The 13,038-nt window shown below is 37.3% G+C and overlaps 1 protein-coding gene across 2 annotated transcripts in view; it reads left to right on the top strand.

Annotated features, from left to right (window-relative positions):
- The window catches only part of LOC134356361 (protein LSM14 homolog A-like), a 115,997-nt gene that overhangs the window by 46,275 nt on the left and 56,684 nt on the right, over positions 1–13,038 (top strand). For both annotated transcript variants that reach the window (XM_063067265.1, XM_063067264.1), the window contains exon 3: positions 12,585–12,717. In XM_063067265.1, the coding sequence (XP_062923335.1) occupies positions 12,585–12,717 (133 nt within the window). The remainder of the gene's footprint in view (positions 1–12,584; positions 12,718–13,038) is intronic.

Below are 13,038 nucleotides of genomic sequence, written 5' to 3'. Positions count from 1 at the left end.
CTGCATTCCGCAGGGATCGCTCCCTACACAACTCCCTTGTCCATTCGTCCCTCCCATCCCTCCCCACTGATCTCCCTCCTGGCACTTATCCGTGTAAGCGGAACAAGTGCTACACATGCCCTTACACTTCCTCCCTTACCACCATTCAGGGCCCCAAACAGTCCTTCCAGGTGAGGCATCACTTCACCTGTGAGTCGACTGGGGTGATATACTGCGTCCGGTGCTCCCATGTGGCCTTTTATATATTGGTGAGACCCGACGCAGACTGGGAGACCGCTTTGCTGAACATCTACGCTCTGTCCGCCAGAGAAAGCAGGATCTCCCAGTAGCCACACATTTTAATTCCACATCCCATTCCCATTCTGACATGTCTATCCACGGCCTCCTCTACTGTAAAGATGAAGCCACACTCAGGTTGGAGGAACAACACCTTATATTCCGTCTGGGTAGCCTCCAACCTGATGGCATGAACATCGACTTCTCTAACTTTCGCTAAGGCCCCACCTCCCCCTCGTACCCCATCTGTTACTCATTTTTATGCACACATTCTTTCTCTCACTCTCCTTTTTCTCCCTCTGTCCCTCTGAATATACCTCTTGCCCATCCTCTGGGTCACCCTCCCCCTCCTTGTCTTTCTTCCCGAACCTCCTGTCCCATGATCCTCTCGTATGCCCTTTTGCCTATCACCTGTCCAGCTCTCGGCTCTATCCCTCCCCCTCCTGTCTTCTCCTATCATTTTGCATCTCCCCCTCCCCCTCCAACTTTCAAATCCCTTACTCACTCTTCCTTCAGTTAGTCCTGACGAAGGGTCTCGGCCTGAAACGTCGACTGCGCCTCTTCCTATAGATGCTGCTTGGCCTGCTGCGTTCACCAGCAACTTTGATGTATGTTGCTTGAATTTCCAGCATCTGCAGAATTCCTGTTGTTTTTGTAATAAATGTCTGATCTGTAAATATTGCAAGAAATGTGTGTGAGAGAGAATATTTACTAATTAACTCTTCAAAAGACATCAATCGACTATCAGTAAATAAATCTACAAAAGAACAAATCTCCTTACTTCTCCATAAAAGAAAAATGGGATCAGTAATTGAAGGTTTAAATAGCAAATTTCGAAATACAGGACTAGACAATTTAAATTGTTTGAAATTTAAAAAGTTGTGAAACTGAAACCAAATCCGTAAGGACTGTTTAATAGCAGGGTAGAAATTTCAGTTAGAGATTTTAGCAAGTTGTAAAGGTAATGGAGCTCCTAATAATGAAGTTAAATAAAATTGATTAATAGCTTTAAATTCTAAATCAATCCAAGCTGGATTTTGGTTCTTATCGAGCCAATATAACCAAAAACATAATTGTCAAATATTAACAGCCCAATAATACAATCTTAAATTAGGTAGCGCAAGTCCACCCTGTTTTTCAGATTTTCGTAAATGAAACTTATTAACTCTTGGTTTTTTATTATTCCAAATTAAGGACAAAATAGTAGAATCAATTTGATCAAAAAATTTTTTGGTTAGAAAAATAGGTATATTTTGAAAAATATATCAAAATCTAGGTAAAATCATCATTTTCACGGCATGAATACAACCTATTAAAGAAAGTGTAAGAGGATTTCATCTAGAAAATAATTGTTTCATAGAGTCCAATAAAGGAACTACATTAGCTTTATAAAGATCTTTATTTTTTTTGTAATGATAATACCCAAATATTTAAAAGAATTCACAATTCTAAATGGAATATCCTTATATATAAAAACAGGAACATTTAAAGGAAACAATTCACTTTTATTTAAGTTTATAACCTAAAAATTTTCCAAAATCATTCAATAATTCCAAAAGACCCAACCGGAGTCGCTACTGGAGAGGATTCAGCAGAAGTTGTGGCAGTTAGTGGGGTGAGGATGCTCCACTCGAACCAGAGTGTCAAACTACAAGGAAAAGCTGCAAATATTCAGACGCGAATGTACAGAGAATACAGATTAATTAAGAGAAATGACTGAAAAGAGTAAATCGGACTTAAAAGGTAAAATGAAAACTGGTAACTGAAAATAAACTAGGCGGAATAACTTGAATGGTAGCAATATGGTCGAGACATAAATAGGAGAAAATTCTCTATGATTATTCAAACTGCTGAGGGCCCTCTAACACAGGGTGAAGATAGAGGTTATCCCTCTGAACTGAGGCGAGTCGGTGCTCAGGCCTCACTGTGGGAAGTCGGGAAAAATTTTCAAATGTTATACGTTCAAAAATGTCTAGGGTGTGGTTATATGTCTTGGTTTACTGTTGAGAAGGGATTACTTACTGTTTGGTTAGAAAAGGAGAGTTTTTTTTCTACTAGAGAAAAATGCAAACTGGATTGGTAAAAATAATTTCCTATAATGTTAATGGGGTTTTGAATTCAATTAAAAGAAATAAGATTATGTCTAAATTGAAAGAAGAGAGGGCACAAATAGCTTTCCTCCAGGAAACACATATGAGCCAATCTGAACATGGAAAATTAAAAAGAATGGGCTTTAAGCATGTATTTTATTCATCATATAAATTGAGTCACAAAAGAGGGGTAGCTACTTTAATATCAAGTACTCTTAATTATGAACATATTTCAGAGACTAAAGACAAAGAAGGACGGTTTGTAAAAATCGCAGGAAGAATAGAAGGTACAGAAATAACATTGCTGAATGTTTATGCTCCTCCAGGTTGTGAATGGTCATTTTATAGACACATTTTTGACCTTATGGTCAGTTCGCAAGGGGTAGTAATTTGTGGAGGGGATTTTAATATTAGATTAAATCCTGTATTAGATTCTTCAAGAATAGTTACTCAGAATAAACCTCTGACTCGGAAAATGAATTCATTGATGGAGGAGTTGGGAATTATAGATGTCTGGAGGGAATTACACCCCACTAGTAAAGATTATACACATTACTCTTTCCTTCATTCAGCCTATTCAAGGATAGACTATTTCTTTATCTTTAATACAGATAGACTCAGGATAAAAAAACTGTAATATTGCAACAATTGATCTGTCAGATCATAGCCCAGTCTCTATGTCTCTAATCCTGGAAAGGAAAATGACAAAAACACTATGGAGGCTAAACTCACATATACTCAATAACCTGAAAGTAATGGAGAGATTAAGGGGAGAAATCAGAGAATATCTAGACCTTAATGACACGGGAGAAACATCACCAGTGATCTTATGGGATACATTGAAAGCTGTACTGAGAGGGAAAATTATTTCCATTACCACTCACATGAAAAAAATCAATGCACAAAAATTAGCGGACCTTCAAGGAAAATTAAAACAACTTCAAGTTGTAGATAGCAACAAAAGTAATTCAAATCGAAAACAGGAAATTAGGAAATTGCAAAGTGAAATTGACGATATTTATACGTTGGAAACTCAAAGAAATTTTCTTTACCTGAGACAAAAGAATTATGAAGTAGGGGGTAAATCAGCTAGATTATTAGCATATAAATTATGAAAACAACAAGCAGACAATACAATTCATAAAATAAAGAATCCAAAGACAAAGCTTGTAGAGAGTACAATAGGGAAAAGTCAAGAGAGTTTTGAAACATATTATCGAGAGCTGTACTCCCAACCCCGGGCCCCCAATGAGCCCTATATAGACAGTGTATTGAATTTTTTAGATCTACCTAAACATACAGATTTACAAAATGAAAGTTTATTAGAACCAGTAACTGTCAAAGAACTGAACGTGGCCATCTCCAGGTTAAAGGCTGGAAAGTCCCCGGGTTCTGATGGGTTTACCTCAGAGTGGTACAAGTCCCTGAAGACACAGTTAGCCCCATTACTACTTAACACCTTTAATTGGATCTTGCAGGAGGAGAAACTCCACCTTCCTGGAGAGAAGTGATTATTTCAGTTATTCCTAAAGAGGGTAAAGATAAACTAGAATGTGGCAATTATCGGCCAATTAGTGTTCTTAAATTAGATTACAAACTATTTACATCTATATTAGCGCGCAGATTGGAAAAGCTTTTACCTGGCCTAATCCACTTAGACCAGACTGGATTTTTTCAACAAAGACAAACACAGGACAACATAAGAAGAACTCTGCACATATTAGAACAGGTTAATAAGAACGAGACAGAGACAATGGTAGTAGGACTGGACGCTGAGAAAGCTTTTGATTCGGTTAGTTGGGCATTCCTATACAGGGTGTTAGGAAGATTCGGCTTTCAAGAAAAGTTTATTAAAGTAATTCAGACTCTATATGACAGCCCTACAGCCCGAATTAAGATAAATGGGGACCTCTCTGACTCCTTCATCTTAGAGAGAGGCACTAGACAGGGATGCCCAATTTCTCCTCTCCTTTTTGCGCTATATATTGAACCGCTTGCCCAACTAATAAGACAGAGCGAAATCGTAAAAGGTATCAAGGTGGCAGGGATTGAACAGAAAGTGGCGTTATTCGCAGATGATGTTTTGGTCTATCTGAGTGAACCAGAAAAATCATTTATAGGATTGTTTACACTGTTGGATGACTTTGGGAAAATATCAGGTTATAAAATAAATGTAAAGAAAACGCAGGTTATGTCCCTAAATTATACACCATCCAAAAAATTGCAGGATATATACGATCTTAAGTGGGAAGCTAAATCATTGAAATATTTAGGAATAACTCTGCCGAAGGATCTTTCAACACTGTCACAGGTAAATTATGGGCCATTAATCTCAGAGATAAAAGCAGATATGCATAGATGGAATCTTATCCCCTTTTTAAGTTTAAATTCAAGGATAAATACTATAAAAATGAATATTCTTCATCGGTTATTGTATCTTTTCCATACTTTACCGGTGGAGGTGGATGATAATCAATTCAGGGAATGGGACAAATGGATTTCCCGCTTCATTTGGCAAGGAAAGAAACCTAGAATTCGATATAACACCTTATAGTTAGGGAAGGAAGGAGGAGGTATTGTTCTTCCTTGCCTGAGAAATTATTTTTATGCCTCACAGATAACCCCTCTGTTATATTGGTGTAATAGGGAATATAAGGCCAGATGGAAGGAAATAGAATTTGGATTAGTTGACAGTTTTCCTCTACAGGCCTCAATAGCTGACAAAGGATTGATGGCCCAGTTGGAAAAATTTAAAAACAGTTGGATAAATCTTACATTAAAAGTATGGCAGAAGGTGGTTAATTCATGTGGAATTAATAGCATGTTAAAACTCTTTAGATGGTGTGCATATGATACCAAATTCCTTCCCAACAGAGGAGATAAAAGATTTGAGCTATGGATAAAGAAAGGTCTTACAACCTACCTCTCATTTATAGATAAAAGAGTATTACAAAGTTTCCAAATCCTGCAGGACAAACATGGCCTAGAACATAATGACTTTTTTAGGTACCTTCAAATACGAAACTATGTTAACCAGAGTTGTAGATATACAGACCTATCAGCAGTAGAATTAGAATTTTTCAAGATTCTGAATTCGGCTTGCAGTTCAATACCTAGTAAATCAGTTTCTCGATTATATAATGCACTCTCCCATGCTAAAAATGTAAATACACTGTATATTAAAGAGAAGTGGGAGAAAGAAGCGGGGTTGGTACTTTCAGAGGAGGCTTGGGGGAAAATCTGCAGCTTTCAATGGTCCTCGACTAATTCTTTGACTTGGAGAGGACATTGTTGGAAAAACATTATAAGATACTTCAAGACCCCATATCAGGAAAAATATGAAGATACAAACGTGACATGTTGGAGAAGGTGCGGCTCCAAGGAGGCAAATCATTTTCATAATTTCTGGGATTGCCCTAAATTAAGTCTATATTGGGAAGGTATTCATAGAACATTAATTAAGGTACTTAGGTCCCAGATACCTCTGAAATTTGAGACGCTCTATTTGGGGCATGTATTGTTTCTTGAACAGAAGGAAGATATAAAGTTGCTGCAGGCCCTCTTAGCGGCAAGTAAGAAATCAATCACTAGAAAGTGGCTAAATCCAATACCACCTACATTAGAAGATTGGCACGAAATTATCTTGGAAATATTTAAAATGGAAAAGTTGACTTACTCCCTGAGAATTCAAAAAGAAAAATTTTATCAAATCTGGAATAAATGGATTGAATATATAACCCCAATGCAAGCAGACTTTAAATGACTCTCCTAATGATTTATACTGCTCTTCTCATCAACACAGTAATATTGCTAACGTAAGCACCCCTAGTCTAAATGTCTTTTTTTTTGTTTTCTTTTGGAAAATAGAGAATTAACACAAGTAAAGGGAAAGATTTGAGAAAGGGATAAAAAATGAAAAAAATAAGTACATAGGGATTGGATAATTATGTCTGCGGGCAGGAGCAAGCATGAACAAATTAGGATATAAACACCTACAATGGTTGTTACATAGGCTTATATACAACATTTTGGACCAGTGGAAATGGTCCAGAAGAGTTATATGGAAACTATTATTACCATTTTTCTTAACAACTAATACCATTACTTAGCCTAATAGATTAGAATTACCACAGTACATAATTATCTATTTAAGTTTCTAATTTCCTTTTATATCATCTCAATGTGTACTTAAGAATGTATAAATAATTATAGTTTTATACATATAAAAAATGGAAAAGGTTATATGTGTGAAAAAAGTACATGATATTTGTGAATTCCTTATCCAAATAAAAATAAAATTTAAAAAAAAAATCAATAATTCCAAAAGATTAGGAATAGATTTTCAGGATTTGAGATATAAACCAAAAGATCATCTGCATACAGAAAAATCTTATGTATGGTCCCATTTATAGAAATACCACGAATATTTTTAGCTTCGCAAATTGTTATAGCCAAAGGCTCCAATGCGAGATTAAATAATAAAGAACTTAATGGACACCCTTGTCGAGTACCTTGTGAAAGTAAAAAGAAGGGAGACCTAAGATTATTAGTAATGACAGTAGCAATAGGGTTCTTATAGATCATTTAAATCCACTTATTAAAATTATTACCAAAGCCAAATCTCTCTAATACATTAAACAAATAAGTCCATTCAACTCTATCAAATGCCTTTTCTGCATCCAGAGCAATAACACATTGAGGTATTTTGGATAATGGTGAATATATAATATTCATCAATCTCCGAACATTAGAAAAAGAGTAACGGCCTCTAATGAAGCCTGTTTGATCCATAGAGATCATTTTATATAAAATGTTTTCCAAACGGTTAGCCATTATCTTGGAAAGAATTTTAGCATCCACATTTAATAGCGAGATAGGTCTATAAGATGAGCATTCAGTAGGATCTTTATCTTTCTTAAGGGTTAAAGAAACAGAAGCTTCATAAAAAGAAGGTAAATTACCTTTCTCAAAAGATTCATGAAATATTTCCAAAAGGTATGGAGAAAGTAATTTTTCAAATTTTTTGTAAAATCCTACCAAATAACCGTCGAGTCCAGGAGCTTTACCTGATTGCATTGACCATATAGCTTTCTGAATTTCATGCTCAACAATTGGAGCATCAAGGGTCTGTTGATCTTCAGCAGTAATTTGAGGAAATTTAATCTTAAATAAAAAAGCTTTCATTTTAGAGCGATCTGCTGGAAACTGAGATTTATAGAGATCGGAATAAAAATCCTGGAAGATATTATTAATATCATCATAATTATTTACTATATCCCCATTATCTTTACGAATCTTTAAAATTTGTCTTTTAGCTTTAGCAACCCTTAATTGGGAAGCTAATAGCCTATTATTTTTATCCCCAAAAATATAAAACTGACTTTTTAATTTAAGCAAATATCCTTCAATAGGATAAGTTAATAATAAATTATATTGTGATTGTAGTTCCGCTCTTCTTTTAAACAATTCAACGTTTGGAAAGATTGCGTTGAGATTATCTAATTCTTTAATTTGTTTAGCAATTTTATCTAATTCTATTTTTGTCTGTTTCTTCAATTTAGCTAAATAAGAAATAATCTGACCACGTAAATAAGCTTTTAACGTATCCCAAATTACTAACTTTGAGAGGTTTCCTGTATTATTAAAGAGAAAAAACTCTTATCTGAGTTTCAATAAACTCAACAAAATCTGAACTTTGTTAACAAATGTTCGGAAAACACCAAGGTGGTCTTGTAGAAACAACATCTTTCAAATCAAATATTAAGTTTAAAGGAGCATGATCAGAAATAACAATTGCATCATATTCACATTTCTGAACATTAAGTAAAAGTTGAGGGTCAGCTATAAAGTAGTCAGTTCTCGAATATTTATTATGAACATGTGGAAAAGAAGGAATATTCTCTATCAGCAGGATGCATGTGTCTCCAGACTTAGATTAAACCATAATTAATTAAAAAGGAATTAATAAGTGATGCAGAACGATTAGGGAGTTGATGTCTGGATGATGATTTATCTAACAGGGGATTTAAGCAAATATTAAAATCTCCACCTATTAATAACATATTTATTTAAATCAGGTAATAAAGCAAAAATATTTTTAAAAAACGAAGGATCATCAGTATTTAACCAAAACCATTTTCTTATTGTAAATGGTTCCTTTAACAATCAAAAATCTACCATTAATATCAGATATAATATCCTCTTGATTAAAGGGAATATTGGAATCAATAAAAATGGAAATACCCCTAATCCTACCCTGAGAGTTTGCGTGAATCTGAGGGCCCTTCCAAAATTTAAAAAATCGATTGTTATCACATAACCTGACATGTGTCTCTTGCACAAAAATTATATCAGGTTGGAATCGATTAATAATTTTAAATGTTTTCTTACACTTAATAGGATGATTCCAACCACGGACATTCCAACTTAAAACATTCAACTGTTTAACTACCATCATGAAACTTTACATCTAAAGAAAACAATTAAAGGCATGTCAGGATAGAAAAAATTTAAATGGTGGTAATACACACAATGATAATAATTTGTATACGCTCTGGAATTCCATAATAGGAATAAAAAATAGAAATGAAAAAAAAGTAAAAAACCCACCCAACCTACAAACCGATTTCCCCCTGGAATCAATAAAGTGTGCCTATGACTATGACTATGAAAGCCCAGAAATAAGTCGATATTAACCGACGCAAGCCCCAAGAAATGCATAGAAGCATTTCTGAACTCCACCTGCCTAAGTAAAAGGTACAAATAAAAAAAAAGTAATCTGTCTCCCTCTCCCGGATATATGACTCATTACAGTCGACATACAACCCATTACAATTAAGTTAGAAAAAAACAGTTAACAGAAACTACCTTCAATTTGGAAGGTAACTTTCATAACACTAGATAAAAAAAAGCACTTCCAAAACAAATTCTTGAAATATTTGCACAAAAAAGAAAACATTGCCATCTTTAAATTTTTACATCTAACTATAAAACGTAAAAAAACCCAAATAGTAGTTAAAAGTTCTTAACAAAACCATACAAAGCAAAAAGAAACAATTAAATCGTATATATATATATATATATATATATATATATATATAGCAAACAGAAAGAAATTCTAAATGGTTTAAAATTTCTACAATCTGCCAATAGATCCCATAAAATATCTTTTAAAATTAAAACCATCCAGACCAGTGTATCTCAAAGGTAAAGGTACTTTTTAATACCCAGACTTCCTGTACTTCTCAATTCTTCTGATCTCATCATTTCTTATATCGCAAAATGATCAAATAATTGGAAGTCTTTTAAACTTCAGGCTTCAGACTCATCCAGGAGAGAATTAATAAAACGCAATGCATCGGCTGGATCTTCAAAGATACAAACCCCAGAGTCTTTAGCGAAAAGCCTTAATTTAGCTGGATAGGGAAGGAAGGGACGCATCTGTTTTTGAAAGGCCATTCGCATTACAGTCACAAATCCAGAGCGTTGTTGAACAACTTTACTTGGAAAATCTTGAAAGAAACGAATCTCAGAGCCTTGAAATTTAAGCAGTCTTTGTTTTCTTGCCAGTTTAATAATGCGGTCTTTGTCTCGAATACGGAGGAAACGCACAATAACATGGCTGTCTTTATCTTTTTTTGGAGTTCCAACTCTATGAGCTACCTCGATGTCGGGCAATTGTGAAAACGCTTCAGGAAATAGAGATTGAGACATTTTAGCGAAATAGTCCAGTATGTCGGCAGATTCTGATTTCTCTTTCAATCCAATAATTCAAATGATATAACGACGAGAACAATATTCCAAATCGACAATCCGACGTTGTGCTTTTTCCAAGCGAGAGGAAATGTCATCTGCATTACGGGTTACTTCTTTAGGATCCGAGCTCAAAGAATCAATTTTTCCCTCCAAAGGAAGAAGATTTTCTTTTAGTTGAGTTAATTCAGCGACAATAGAGCTCATTTGACTCGCTAATCTGTTAACCCAGGCTGGATCTTCAGAAGCTTCGTCAGTTTTTTTAGATTTACCATTACTAGCATTGAGAATTTTTTTAGTGCTTCTCAAGGTAGCCATAATTATAATTAACACTTTGAAAGATCCGACTGAATAAAGTTAAAATTTCAAAGTTTAAGTCGGGAAAGGAAAAAATTAAAGGCAGACAGAAAGACACTGTGTCTTACATGTCCACAGGCAGAAGGTGGAGTCCCTCCTCCAGTGATCTTAAACCTTGATCAAGCCACTCCTCAGCTACTTTTTTCTTGCAGAAGGATTGAAAGGTATAGCTTTAGAACTCTTAGTTCAACTTGCCAATGGCAAATAGTTTAGGTGTTGAAGGGAAGATTTCACAGCAGCAGAGTAATCAGAGAGTTTCTTCTGTCTCTTGATCTTTTCAAGGATTTCAGGTTCCCTGGCTCCCATCATCTTATTTTTGCCGTGGATGTCTAGTCCCTATGCATCTCCATCCCCCACCAGGAAGGCCTCAAAGCTCTCCATTTCTTTCTGGACACCAGACCCAACCAGTTCCTCTGCTCCGCCTAGTGGAACTTGTCCTCACTCTAAATAATTTCTCCTTTGGGTCCTCCCACTTACTTCAAACAAAAGGGGTTGCTGTGGGTCCCAGCTTTGCCTGCCTGTTTGTAGGCTACGTGGAACAGTCTATGTTCCAAGCCTACACTGGTGACGGTCCCTCACTTTTCCTATGCTACATCGGCAACGGCATTGGGGCTGCTTCCCGCACCCGTGTTGAACTCGATGATTTCATCCACTTTGCCTCCAACTTCCACCTGGTCCTCAAATTCACCTGGTCCATTTCCTTCCCTTTCTCGGTCTCACTGTCTCTATCTCCAGAGACAGCTTATCCACCGATGTCTATAATAAACCAATTGACTCTCACAGCTACCTGGACTATACCTCGTCCCACCCTGCTACTTGTAAAAACACCACCCCCTTTTCTTAATTCCTCAGTCAGCCGCATCTGCTCTAAGGATGAGGCTTTTCATTCCAGAATGAAGATGTCCTCCTTTTTCAAAAAAAGAGGCTTCCATTCCTCCACCATCAATGCTGCCCTCAACCACATCTCTTCGATTTCATGCACGTCTGCTCTTACCCCATCATCCCGCCACACTACCAGGGATAGGATTCCTATTGTCCCCACCTATCACTTCACCAGCCTCCATGTCCTGCACATAATTCTCCAAAACTTCCACCACCTCCAACTGGATCCCACCACCAAACACATCTTTCCCTCCCTGCCCCCCCCGCCCACTTCCGCAGGCATCAATCCCTTGTCCATTTGTTCCTCCCTCCTGGCACTTATCCTTGCAAGTGGAGCAAGTGCTTCACCTGGCCTTACACCTCCTCCCTCACTACCATTCAGGGCCCCAAACAGTCCTTCCAAATGAGGCGGCAATTCTCCTGTTGGTTTGTTGTGGTCATATACTGTGTTTAGTGCTCCCGGTGTGGCCTCTTGTTTATCGGTGAGATCCGATGTAGATTGGGAGACTGCTTCACCAAGCATCTACGCTCCGTCTGCCAGAACAAGTGGGATCTCCCAGTGGCCACCCATTTTAATTACACTTCCCATTCCCATTCCGATATGTCGAAATAAGGCCACACTTAGATTGGAGGAACAGCACTTTATGTTCTGTCTGTGTAGCTTCCAACCTGATAGCATGAACATTGATTTCTCAAACTTCCAGTAATGCCTCCACACCCCCCCCTTCACCATTTCCTGTCCCCTTGTCCTGCTCTCATGTTATCTTCTTGCCCGACCATTGCCTCTCTCTGGTGCTTCTCCCTCCCTCTTTCTTCATTCTTCCACAGCCTTCAACTTCCTAGCTCTTTGCTTCATCCTTCCTCCCTCCAAGTTTCACCTTTCGCGTTTTTGTCTCCCTTCCCCCACCACCTTTCAAATTTACTCCTCAGCTTTTTTTCTCCAGTCCTGCCGAAGGGTTTCAGCCCGAAACATCGACTGTACTTTTTACCATAAATGCTGCCTGGCCTGCTGCGTTCCACCAGCATTTTGTGTGTCTACGTGGTGAAGGCTTGTGTGTGGTAATTGACTTGGCTATCCAGCATGTGAAATGATTGGGAGTCTTGGAGGGCAGTGGGGGGGGGGTGGGGGGCGGGGAGATGCTTTGGAAGAGAAGACCTTCCTTCCAGCAGATCTCAGAGTACCTTGGGTAGAGATCCCTAACTTATTTTCCTTTTTTTTTCCTGCAGTCTTCCCTTGGCTCGTCCTCAAACTCATCTTTTCAATCAGTTGGTTCCTATCCACCATTCAGCAGAATGCCAGCGTACAGCCAGTTTGGACCAAGCCCGCTCGTGACGCAGCAGTATAATGCAGTCGGTGTTGGTAAGTTTAGGATCGATTTTGCTCTAAGCTGAAAAGTAAAATCTCAGTCCAGTTCAGAGGTCATAATATTCTATTGTTACTGAGTCTTTCAGCTAATATTAACAACATTAGAGCTATCATGCTTCCAATGAGATGCTGACCCTGTGATCACATGCATAAAATCTGAGGGCTTGTGTGCAAACTAAGGAGGTCCTATAGCACAGTTTGAATGACAAATGTGCTCCAGGTGTTGGACTCATTTGTAAGACTATAAGACATAGGAGCAGAATTAAGCCATTTGGCCATAGTGTCTGCTGCGCCATTTCATCATGGCTGATCCAA

The sequence above is a fragment of the Mobula hypostoma genome, chromosome 14 (assembly GCF_963921235.1).
Source record: "Mobula hypostoma chromosome 14, sMobHyp1.1, whole genome shotgun sequence".
Taxonomy (NCBI): Eukaryota; Metazoa; Chordata; class Chondrichthyes; order Myliobatiformes; family Myliobatidae; genus Mobula; species Mobula hypostoma.
Note: the sequence above shows the minus strand (reverse complement) of the source record. Positions and strands in the feature narration are given on the sequence as shown.